Source organism: Paecilomyces variotii, assembly GCF_004022145.1.
Source record: "Paecilomyces variotii strain CBS 101075 chromosome Unknown C8Q69scaffold_12, whole genome shotgun sequence".
NCBI classification, from domain to species: domain Eukaryota; kingdom Fungi; phylum Ascomycota; class Eurotiomycetes; order Eurotiales; family Thermoascaceae; genus Paecilomyces; species Paecilomyces variotii.
In genome coordinates, this window is record NW_021167151.1 from 315215 (window position 1) to 326412 (window position 11198).

The 11198-nt window shown below is 50.2% G+C and overlaps 5 protein-coding genes across 5 annotated transcripts; 2 read left to right on the top strand and 3 right to left on the bottom strand.

Moving 5' to 3' along the window:
• Window positions 1-159: 159 nt before the first annotated feature.
• Window positions 160-2216, top strand: C8Q69DRAFT_85107 (hypothetical protein). Its single transcript, XM_028634106.1, has 3 exons — window positions 160-1415; window positions 1490-1555; window positions 1669-2216. The coding sequence occupies exons 1-3, from the start codon at window positions 342-344 to the stop codon at window positions 1876-1878; spliced, it is 1350 nt and encodes a 449-aa protein (XP_028482282.1). The 5' UTR covers window positions 160-341; the 3' UTR covers window positions 1879-2216.
• C8Q69DRAFT_85117 (mitochondrial carrier protein) lies at window positions 2119-3929 on the bottom strand. The gene is made up of 2 exons (XM_028634107.1): window positions 3563-3929; window positions 2119-3501 (listed from the first exon to the last, which is right to left on the bottom strand). The coding sequence occupies exons 1-2, from the start codon at window positions 3651-3653 to the stop codon at window positions 2555-2557; spliced, it is 1038 nt and encodes a 345-aa protein (XP_028482283.1). The 5' UTR covers window positions 3654-3929; the 3' UTR covers window positions 2119-2554.
• A 370-nt stretch (window positions 3930-4299) lies between these two features.
• On the top strand, window positions 4300-5555 carry C8Q69DRAFT_85127 (hypothetical protein). The gene is made up of 4 exons (XM_028634108.1): window positions 4300-4568; window positions 4704-5009; window positions 5140-5217; window positions 5279-5555. The coding sequence occupies exons 1-4, from the start codon at window positions 4435-4437 to the stop codon at window positions 5340-5342; spliced, it is 582 nt and encodes a 193-aa protein (XP_028482284.1). The 5' UTR covers window positions 4300-4434; the 3' UTR covers window positions 5343-5555.
• Window positions 5556-5861: 306 nt separating this feature from the next.
• Window positions 5862-7153, bottom strand: C8Q69DRAFT_447318 (gibberellin 20-oxidase; the record flags this gene model as incomplete). Its single annotated transcript, XM_028629198.1, has 3 exons — window positions 5862-6091; window positions 6181-6622; window positions 6731-7153. 3 exons carry the CDS (start codon window positions 7151-7153, stop codon window positions 5862-5864), a joined length of 1095 nt encoding a protein of 364 aa, XP_028482285.1.
• Window positions 7154-8336: 1183 nt separating this feature from the next.
• On the bottom strand, window positions 8337-10103 carry C8Q69DRAFT_85172 (rox3 family protein). Its single transcript, XM_028634109.1, has 3 exons — window positions 9363-10103; window positions 8627-9261; window positions 8337-8573 (listed from the first exon to the last, which is right to left on the bottom strand). The coding sequence occupies exons 1-3, from the start codon at window positions 10000-10002 to the stop codon at window positions 8490-8492; spliced, it is 1359 nt and encodes a 452-aa protein (XP_028482286.1). The 5' UTR covers window positions 10003-10103; the 3' UTR covers window positions 8337-8489.
• Window positions 10104-11198: the final 1095 nt, after the last annotated feature.

Here is an 11198-nt window from a genome sequence, read left to right on the forward strand (position 1 = left end):
ATAAAAAAAAAGAAGAATATCTTTCATCGCGAAACCTTGATCTGCCTCGGTCTTTGTTGTTGTCTGCCCTGCTGTGCTGTCCGCCCCCACATCTGCATCCGCAACTGCACCCAACCCGTCCGAGGAGAAACTGGACCAACGCTCTCTCTCAGGGCTTTCGGACGGTCCGTTGTGACTGGAGGGGATCCAGGTCAAATAGATAATAAATAGACCGCTGATCGCATCCCCCCCGTCTTCTTGAAGTTGGGGTGTGATTCTTTAAAACCGCCAGGCCAGGAGGGATAGTTAAAAGATACGGAGTACCTTCTATCTCAGGCAACAATCATCACCGGAGATCCAAGATGGCGAGGAGATACTCCTATTCCGAGTCATCGGAATCCGAGTACAGTGAGACGGATGAGTCTATCGATATCCCCTTCCCCAGGAAGAGGGTGGTCTACCGCCGACGCTCCATATCACGACACCGTGCCAGTCCAGATCTCTCCAATACCTATCTGAGCCCCGGTGTCCATATCCACCGTTCGGTATCGACGGGGCCCCGACGACGGAAGGAGGAGCCACCAACGCTCGTTGTCGATATCAATAATGACGTCCGGAATCGCGCTAAGAGCAAGACTCGTCTCTCCCGTAAAGACACTCTGTACGATGACTCGGAAGAAGAGACTCGACAGAAACATCGACGGCCGCGGGCACGCACCACCACCCGCGTGCCGTCTCCGCCGGTTCGTGATTGGGAAATGATGGTGGACCAACGGATCCTGGCGAAGAATGACGCACGTCAGGATCTCGAGTTGAACCGACTCGAGCAAGAGATTGCACGGCTCGAGCGGGAGGTTGCCCGGCGGACCGCGGAGGTGCGTCTCCTGAGACCGGGAGAGGATCGATACGAAGAGGAGACGGGCCGAATAAAGAAGCTGGAGAAGTGGGAAAAGAAACTGGAGGAAGCGCGCCGCGAAGCGGAATGGCGGGAGAAGATCAAACGGCGTGAGGAGAAGGAAGAATCCCATCGCGAGGCCGAGCTGCGGGAGGAATTGAAGAAATACAAGGAGAGAGAGGCAGCCCGTCGCGAAGCGGAATGGCAGGAGAAGCTGAAGAAGTATGAAGAAAAGGAGGCAGCCGAGGCCGAAAAGGAGCGCATCATCAAAGAGCTCCGCGATGCAGAGGCCCGCAAACTGCTGGAAGAGCAGGAACGCCAGAGGGAGCTTGCAAAGCTCAAAGCAGAAGCCATCGAAGAGTATAAGGCAAAAGAACTGGAGCGGATGGAACAGGAAAGGAAGGAGAAGGAGGAAAAAGAGAGATATTTCCGAGAGAGGCTAAAGGAACTGGGTTACGTCGAAGAGCAGATTGATAGCCTGGTTATCAACAAGGATAAGGAGAGCCGACGAAAGGAGGAGAACAAGACGACGTGGGTCAAGGTGAGAGGCCGAATCTACTTATCGTCATGGCTTCACTGTCCTGGATATGCTAACATCATCGTCTCAACTTCCAGGTCCACCGCAAATACCTCCTTCCTGAGACCTTGGATGCCTTCAACCTGCCATGGGAATGGGACAAAGTACGTCAATAACGCCCCAGTCCGATCCCAATCTTTTTTCTTCCAGTGAAATGCTGAAGCGATCGCAATCTGCTTCTGGTATGGAACCATACTGACCCTTCACAGAACGACAGGAACTACATCCTGATCAAAGAGTACATCTCCGAAGAAGTGCAGGAGGAACTCTTCGCCCACACCGAGCGCATTCGCGGCGGAAGAAAACTCATCGAACACACCTCCAGCTCCCAAGTCGAGCTCAAAATCCCCGAAAAGGGCAACAAAGACAAGATGTATCTCGTTCGCAAGAAGAGCCCCAGGCGATCGTGGATCTTCACGTGAGCTGAATCCGGGGATGCGGAAAAAGGGAAAAGAGAGCCACAAAAGCTTGGACGCAGTGGAGATTGATTCTGTATTTTGGATTCCGTCGCCGCTTTCCCCCACTTTCCCCATACTGAGTCTTTTGTTTCTGCTCAAGCATGCGTGATGTTTATCAGAATGCCGGCATTCGATTTTAGCTGTCTCTTTTTGTTGTCTTATTCTTTTTGGTTTGCGAGTATAAGAATGTCTCTGGGGATTCGGACTATATACCACCCATCTGACGAAGTTAGTGACGATTGTTGATACCACGATGAAATGAATGGCCTGTCTTGAGTTGATTGTAATGTTATGGCTGTTTCTCTCTTCGTTTAGATGCTTTGCTTCATTCTGCTGAAGCCTGACAAATCAATGACCTGACGAGTAGAGTTGTGATCTCACATTCCTTGCTTAACGTTACCCAAGGGGATATCAATAAAGTCCAGTACGCAGTAACTTCAAAGCAACAAAAGGAAATAACAATCGCGACGTCCATACAGCGCCATTCCAATATGGTTGTACATATATAGGTTCTGCATCATCATAATCATCGTACATACGACATACAGGGAAAAACAGCGGTTCCGCGAACCTGCATAGAACTCTCATATATATGAGTCTCCTGGTCCCACTCAGTACTTATCATATCACCGCCTGAGGCCCACCTTATAGACTCATCTTTTGTTCATTCAGTGCCCAGCGATTTTCCGCTCGCAGGATCAGTTCTTCGTATACCGTCCACGCAAGGGCCGAGCTAAGTGCCTTCCTCGCCATCCGGAGACCCAATCCGCCAAACAAACTACGCACTCCGTCCTCCTGGATCATCAATCGCGTTGCGCGTAGCATGTTCCCATACTTGCCAGGCATGAGCTGTAAACGGGTCTTGACAGCATCGAAAGGGTTAGTTATGGCGGTTGCGAGACCAGCGGCCATGGCACCCGAGGCGAAGTTGATCGATGGGGAAGAGGACGAGAGAGGGATGGCCCCTCCGCTCGAATCGATCAGACCAGCGAGGCGTCGCTTCGACTGCTCGTAGAAAACAACGTAGAGTCCAGCGTAGGGGGCATCCCGGACAGCGGTCGCCCCAAATCCGGCAAACAGACCACGGAAGCCTTCAGTGCGCACGATGTCGCGGGCTGCCCCAAGCAGACTGCGATAGGCATAGTAGTCGGACTCGTAGCGCACCTTGAGTACGGTTACGGGCATCATAACAAACCCTGCAGCCACTCGGGCGACAGCACCCGTGGCCAGGTTCGCCGTGTTGGAGAGTTTAGGGAGCGCAGATGAGCGGGCACCTGCTTGGGAATTCCCATGTTCGGGATTGGCAAGGACGCCGGGGGGCCCAGCTTGCGCGATGCCCTGACGCAGGGCATTGAGGGATGTGAAGTATAGGGCGGATCCGAAACCAGTTCGGAGTGCAGACGGCAGAGTACCGCGCCAGAGACTGCGGATGGGGTGTGGAGAGGAGAGTATGGCGTTAAGGGTTGTACGAAGGGAGGCGGTCTTTCGAGACTGCTGAACGCGTGTCTTGAGCAGGTCCGCAGGTTGGAGGAGGATCGAGGAAGTCAGTCCTGAGAGGAGGCCGGCTGCAAAATGAAAGGTTGTTTTGGAGGCTGCAGAGAGGGTCAGTCAGTCCATTGCATAATAACAATGCAGTCCTTGAAAGACACGTACATGTCGACGTCTTCAATTGCGACCCCGCAGGGGATCCATTCGACATTTCTGCCATCCGCTTCTGCGCTTCTGCAGCAGCTGGTATCGTCATGAGGATGAAAAACGAAAGAAGGATAAGTTGAAATTCAAATGACAGTTGACGATAGCATAACTCCGCAATGGCAATAACAAGGTCGAAGAATCATCAATGAGCAAGAAAAACGCCAACCACCCTGATGTTTTTAACCGACACTTCAATTCGTACTGATAGCCGGCCACATCCTGGGACCGATAAATGATCAAGAGAATGAAAGGGCGAGCGAGTGCAGCAAAATGAAAAGACGGTCGGGGAAGCTGGCGGTAGCAACGGGTTCTTAACAAAAAGTGGACGATCTGCAGTGAAGTCATCAGCAGCGGGATCGCCCTTATTGGTTGCGGATCCGGAGCCGCCGGCTGTTCGCTTTTGGTTTAGTCAGCTCACTGGACAGCTTCATGTCTTTAGCTTCATGTCTTTACCACTACTATCTATGGCAGAGTGCTCCTAGGGAGCCAATGTATACAGTCAAACTTAGTTGCAAACTTATCTAGTTCCAAAGATCACACAATTACATGCTCTCCATGACCAAGGTTATCACCTACTAGGTACATACATACCTTAGGTAGCTACCATAATGTGTCATTCTTTCGGCCTATCTGCAATAGATTAGCTTCCATGTATTATTCTTCTGACTCTCCCTCGATCCATCTGCCGCTTTTCTGTGTCGACGCTCTCTATCACCTCTATCCACCATCTTTAAAACGTTCGAGAACATGGGATTCTTTGCGTCTCTCGGGTAGGGTCGGAAGTTAAGTTCACGGGTGCCAATCCGTCCACATGGACGCTCGTCAAGAAGATGAGCGAGAGGGACGACCAAGATGATGAAGATCAATACCAAGAAGACCCGGCTCCTTCTTCAGCATGGGCCCTTTTTCAATGTAGAGAGAACAATAACAGCAACAACACAGCAATCATGAAGATATACATGCAGTCAGTTTCCCTCCTTTTGCATAGCTCATTAGGCTGTGTTGGAGCTCTTCGTCCCTAGCAGTAGGCTGTTCCTAGAGACAATTATTTGTTGACTTGTCGGTCGAACGGTGTTCAGAAATAGTGACCTGGATTTAGAATTCCATACGCAGGTTCAGAATTTGAATTACCAGCAGTTAGACGACGGCAAGCCGACGGTTTCGATCGTTTTGCGCATAACGAGTTTACGTCTCTAAAGACTTTAACGAGCAATCAATGCAAATCAACCCCATCACTCCTTGACTATAAAGATGAGAAGCAAGACGACTTTGGACCAGTCCCGGGTGGGTTCATTTTGTATCTGTTGATGAATGAGCTGCCGGGTGTTCGCCTCACGGATGACTTTTGGAACTTGGAAAGAGCCGAGCGTGATAAGATCCGCCAGTCATTCAAGGCTGCATGGGAGTATGTATCGCCCTTACTAACCTCTATTGCTCTATCTCCCTCTCCCTTTCTGTTCGTCTGTCTGTCTGCAAGGGACCAAGCTTTTCCTCTGGCGTCTATCATGGCTAATAAGTATTTTGCGTTAATATAGGGATTGCGTTCGATGCGGTGTCTACAAATTCGGGGCTGACATCTCGAATCTACTTTGGGATAAACATCGAGAAAAAATGTATGCTTTTTCTTTGTCAAGTCCTCTTCATATTGGCTGACTTATGCTTTGATAATAACAGTTACATCGTGGGTTTTCAGATGAGCCGCCCCTCAAGACCTGAAGATGTCTGGTGTGATGTCTGATGGCTCACATGGGGCTTAGCGAAGGGACAGCCAGGTTATCGGTCGTACAAAGAGGTTCCAAAGACCTCGGATACCTCTAAGTGGACAATGTGAATGTGATTCTGTAGCTCAACCCCCATGCGGAAAACTTCCCCCCTTTAACTGATGTTTCGAATGCTATTGCTTTCACGCTATGATTCTGGCAGGTCAAAAAAGAATCTGCGGTACTCATATGATTTTCTAATTAGCGTGCAGCAATGGTGATTTGGCATTCCCATTGTTTTGTCCGGATGGTACCGACACAGATCGTGGTGCCCATTTCAAGCAAGATCCAGTCAGTAACATTAATCCCATGAACAATCGACTAACTACCGCGCAAGTGCTTAAGTATGCCTCGTCAAGATAAAAATAGCATCCGATCCAACCAACACTATCACTAATCATACCATGAAAGACAATCCCTACACCAAGGAAAAGCCCCAATTTCTCAAACAAGTCATGCCAAGCTCCCTACCCATACAACTAATATTCCCTTCTTTCTCAGTACTGCACAGAAGCGCGCATCCGGTTATAATCCGCCTGCGTGATCGGTTCGTATTTGGCGGGATTCTGCTCGCTCATACAAGCAGGAATACACTCAATCAGAGACGTAGGATCCGGGCTGAGAAAATATGGAATCGAGTATCGCTCTCGAGTCATTCGATTTGGTCCCTCCAAACGGTCAGAGAGCGGCGGTAGGGCGACACGGTGGTTGGTGGAGCGTAGAGAATCTAGTTATCGTATTAAGTATTTAGTTCTGGACGAACTAAAACAAATAAAATAAAAAATAAAAAGAGAGGAGGGGTAATATTAAGCATACCATTACTCCACATCTGCAACAAATCACCCACATTCATAATAATCGCATTCTTAACCGGCGTTGCGGACACGAAAGTCCCTGGATTAGTGATATCTTCAACTTCCAAACCACCGCAGTCATCCTGAAATAGCATCGTGATAGTACTCCAGTCCGTATGCGCGGGACAGCGTGCCATTCTCTGGCTCTCAAGTTCCTCCGCAGGCACCGGTGGGTAGTGTAGCAGACGAATCTGGTTGTTATGGCCCGAGTGTTTCTTCAGGATGTAATCCTCATCGTTGTCGAGGCCGAGACCCAAGGCTATGGCACGCAGAATCTCTCCGCCCACTTTGAAACACTTCCAGTAAAATGCGTTCATGAAATTTCGGAATCCAGGAATGACTTCGTCTGGGATCCACTGGTTTGGCTGATCGGGATTATTCTCACTGCCAATATCGAAGCTCTCCTGAGAATCATGTTAGCACACACCGTCAAACACGCAATCATAAAAAAAAAAAAAGGCGCAGCAATCTCCCCACAGAAAAGCAGATACCTTGGAAACCAAATACCCTACCTTACAATCAACAACCTCCCTCAACTTCTTCACCAATTCCTCATCCCCATTACCACTACCCTCTCCCCGAGTCTTTTCCTGCGACACCTTCTCCAACCCCGGCCACGAATATCCTCTATGCACAGCCCATCCTTCCGGATGCGGTGCCTTCATCTTATCTTCGTGGCTGAGTGAAAATAGCTTCTTTGACCAGTCGAAGGCTTCTTCAAGTAATGTCTCTGCAAGTCCGTGGTTGATGATGTAGACGAATCCGACGTCTTTACAGGCGCTGACGAGTTCTTGTGCCACGCGGAGACGGGCCTCGGGATTATCATCTTTCCATAAGGAGAAGTCGATGGTTGGGATCTTGAAGGTGGATGTGGATGAGGAGGAGAGGTTGGTGCCGTTGATGGTGGCTTGGTTAGATGTGTTTGGAGATAGCATCTTGGGTCGGATAGAGAGGGTGTGTGTTGATTCGCATATGATAGCAGAATGGCAGAGTTGAATTTGATATGTCTTTAGTTCTCGATTCGCTTTTTAGTCACTGAGACTTCGAAAGATAGTTCACCACTTATATATATAGAATATCTTCACTTCATAATCAGTCTTATTGTCTCGACACAGTGAGCACAAGAAAACACATGCATGCATGTCTGCCGTATAATACTCACACTCTATAATTACCCAAGTTCAAGCTTCTCGAATCGAGACTCAACGACGAGAACCAGAACTTAAAAAGAAGGGTTCCATAAGACTTTCGAGATTCAACTCCTTCGATCGTTGGTTTTAATACCTACTTATCTTCGCTTCCCCCCGCGGAATATCTCCGCCGTTAGATAAGAGCAAGCTTAACCCCACCTATCAGGCTGTGTGAAGGCCGAATACCATAAGCCGCGGGGTATACAGAGATGGCATTCCGTAGTAAGTTCGGAATCGATGTGAGTACTGTCTGAATCGATATCTTGAGGCCATGTCTTGATTCATGGCAATATTTACGTTACGATTTTCTAGTCTATACTCTGGGGCTGTGAAGCCACCGCCGTATACATTGCCTCTTTCTCCTTGGATGATTGATATGCGCGGCAGACTACTTGAAAAAATGCAGAGAAGACGTCCAATAGATTTATCCATCATATTTCATTTCATCTATTTGGATACATAGGGGCTCATGGACATGCTTTATGCCGCACAAGCAGAAGCTGGCTAGGCAACTGCTCTAACCCCGCAAGGCGACTTCGAGAAATGTGGACGGCCGTCAGCGTACATTGCAAGGAAGAATATCTTTTTTTGTAATCCCTCAACCGTTCGCACCCGATCGACAGTAGTCACTCCGTCTGTCTTGCCACAACTTTGACCGTAAGCGTAAAACTGCATCATCTGCGATATGGGCAAAAGCGGAGTAAATAGAACAATAGTAAAACGGAGAAGCTTGAGAAAACCGCAGTGACGGAACAACAAAGACCAGGGAAACCATAGTAATTCTGAGGAACCTTTAATAGTCGGATAGCAGTAAAGGACCAAACGAAACCGTTTCCGCCACGAGATGTGCCTCCCCCCAAACGCCGTCCGATTGGTAGTAAAAGGCGGGTATATCCAGCACCACGATGCAAAATGTACGGAGAATAAAAAGGAGCGATGAAGGAGAAAGCGGACGTTAAACACGACACTCCCGCATAAAGATATTTTTTTTTTCCGTCGAGATTGTCGCCGTCATTTAGTTGGACTTTCCGCCCGGAGCGCCCCAAAAGATTATTATGTCGAAAATTTCTATCCCTCTCCATTATCTGGCCCCAATGCCGAACATGCCGACACCATAGCTGCCACTCCGTTCAGGTATCGGGGGCGGGCCTCTAGGAATATTGTCCTGAAAATTATTAGTACTCCAGCAGTCCAAGGCAGTCCAGGTATTATCTATACCTTCTTCCGCCTTTTCTTGCCGGATTCGCTGTTGGAATACAAAGCGTCATCGTCATCATCCACGTAGCCCTCGCCATAGCCCACGAAACTATTATCATCATAATGTCTCTTGCGCCCACGACTCGGTCGAGTGCGCTCGGGTTCTGTAGCAGTCGGCGTGCCATTCGGTTGACTGGGTTGTCGAGCAGCGTTTGGAGTCGCAGCGCCAGACACTTTCTTGCTGTCTCCGGGGCCTGGATGCTTCGGTGGCTTTTCATGACCCAAAGCATCCTCCCAGAACTCGTGGTTCGGAACCGTTCCCGGTTCCATCTTCATGGCCTTCATCTGCAGCTTGTAGAATGCTGAGTCGAGGTCTGCGACCCGTATCTCCTTGCCAGAAACCTTTTGGTTCTGCCACTCCTCCTCGGGCCACATCGTCAGGTCCCGCAGGCCGCCAGGCGCTCCCGGATCATGCTTGACGGGTTTATTCCTTCCCGCCAAACCGAGGCCTTTAAGCTTTCCCTCATAAGACTTCCTGAGCCGGTTGATCTTCTCTCCCGTGACGGGATCCGTCCTGGCAACGGATTTCGCGATGGGGCCTAGTCCATAGAGTGACACCAAATCCCAACTTGGATCTGGGCCTGTCATGGTATGGGCTATGAATAGGAACATCGCGTTAACACACGTCCACAACCAAGGAGAGAAACCAGAGTGTATATGTTGGACGGGGAAAAAGACCGCCACGGGGAAACCTTACAAGTTTTGCAGAGATGGAAAGCTGGGCCAAAATCTTTCTCTAGAGAGGACAAACTGAATTCTCCTTCGTCTCGAGAAATGCCCGCTCCTCCATCCACGTCCATCGCGTCTTCATCTTTGACTGTTGTTGAATCATTCAACTTCGTCCTTCCCTCTCCTCCCCGCTGTCGGTCATGATCTGACCGGTGATGTCCCGAATCGTCCATCGTCATTGAGTCTGCCATTGATCCCGAATCCTGGCCCTGTATCCGGGCGCCCGATTTCTCCGCATTCTCTAGATCTTCCGCAGATGCTGTTCCCATCAGGTGACCACTGACGCTGCTTGCTGGAGTAGGAAAAGAGTTTGTCGCCGCTACAGTCGGCTGCTGCGACAGCTGCGTAGACATCGGAGTTGAGGAAGGAGGTGAAGAGAGAGGTGCTGTTTGTGACGTCGTCGTCTGGCCGGGTGATGCCTGTGTGGTAGTGAAGCTGGAGGCATAGTTTTGAGACCCGACTGACATCAACGGAGGAGATGTGGGTGTCTGTGGAGTGTGATCGATCCCAGAAAGCAGCGGTTGGGTCGCCTTGCACGATCCAGCCGCTGGAGACGATGGGGAGAGAGGTCCTGCTCGGTAGGAAGTCGTCGAACCCGAGACCGACATGAGTTATCGGGAGCCGGTCAAGCGCAGAGAGTGCAGGCAGGAGCCTGAGCCGCCCAGAGTCTGTACCGACAACGAGATCTCGGGTCGCTGAATCGGCAATGAGGGCGAGAGAACGAGGTTGTGGCTGGGGTCTGCCGGGTGGAGGATGGCTCACCGGCCCTGGGGAGGTAGGATGCGACCGTTCTAGCAGAGGCACATTCCAATCAATCGACACGGCTGCCAGCAAGAAGACTGTGCAGGCAAGAGGATCGATAGGTAGACAGATGGTGAGGGGGATCGTAGGGAGGAGACTGATGGTCGGCGGTGGTTGTCGAGCGACGCCCTTTGTTCCTCAGTCTGGGAGAAAGCGACGTTACGAGGTGTTGGATGACGGCAAAGGCGAGGAGAGCCCGCGCACGTGACTGGCCGGGCTCGTTTCGCCTGCTCGCGGCGGCACGCGCGCTGGTTGGTCCGCGCCCGCCGGTTCTGGGCCATCGCGTCTCCATGGGGGATTCTCATAGTTAGTTAATACCATAGTTAAATAGTTAAAAAGATAGCGGGTTATTACAGAATACAGCCACCATCACGGTGTTTCTTATCCATTGTCTCTATCCTAATTTCGTTGAGTATCCTATTATCAGGTCGCCCAGTCCCAGTCAACAAGTTGCTTGATTCTTTCTTCAGCGCATTGTCCTCGCTCGCATCGCACTATGTGAGGCTGGTCTCTAAGTAGTCCCGCAAGGCAATAGTTACCACTCGTAGTCTAGTGTCGGGAATTACTATGACCAGTGGGCCATGATATACCATCCCTTCCATCTATCATCCCTACGGACCAGACAGTGACTGTGCTACTAAATCATTCCCGATTGTTACTATGGTCCCTAGCCGCGCAGGGATACAGTAGCCGGTGAGGGGGGCAAAAGTCCGACCAACCGGGGCGCATCCCATCCTGCTGGTCAACGAACGTTCGGTCCCGTGACACGTGCAGGCTTCCCACTCCTCCTCGACGAGCTTTTTCTGTAGTTGGCCGCGAAACTGAGAGATGGAGATGGTGATCTATCGACGGTGAAGGGGAATGGAATGCAACGTCTACCTTCTTGTCTGTCAAGATAAATGGCCTTTTTAATCATTTCCTAGTACTACGTAGTATGGCCAAGAAGCACACGAAGAATGGGTTTCAAACGGCTATGAGGGATGTACCCTTATATAGAAGATGG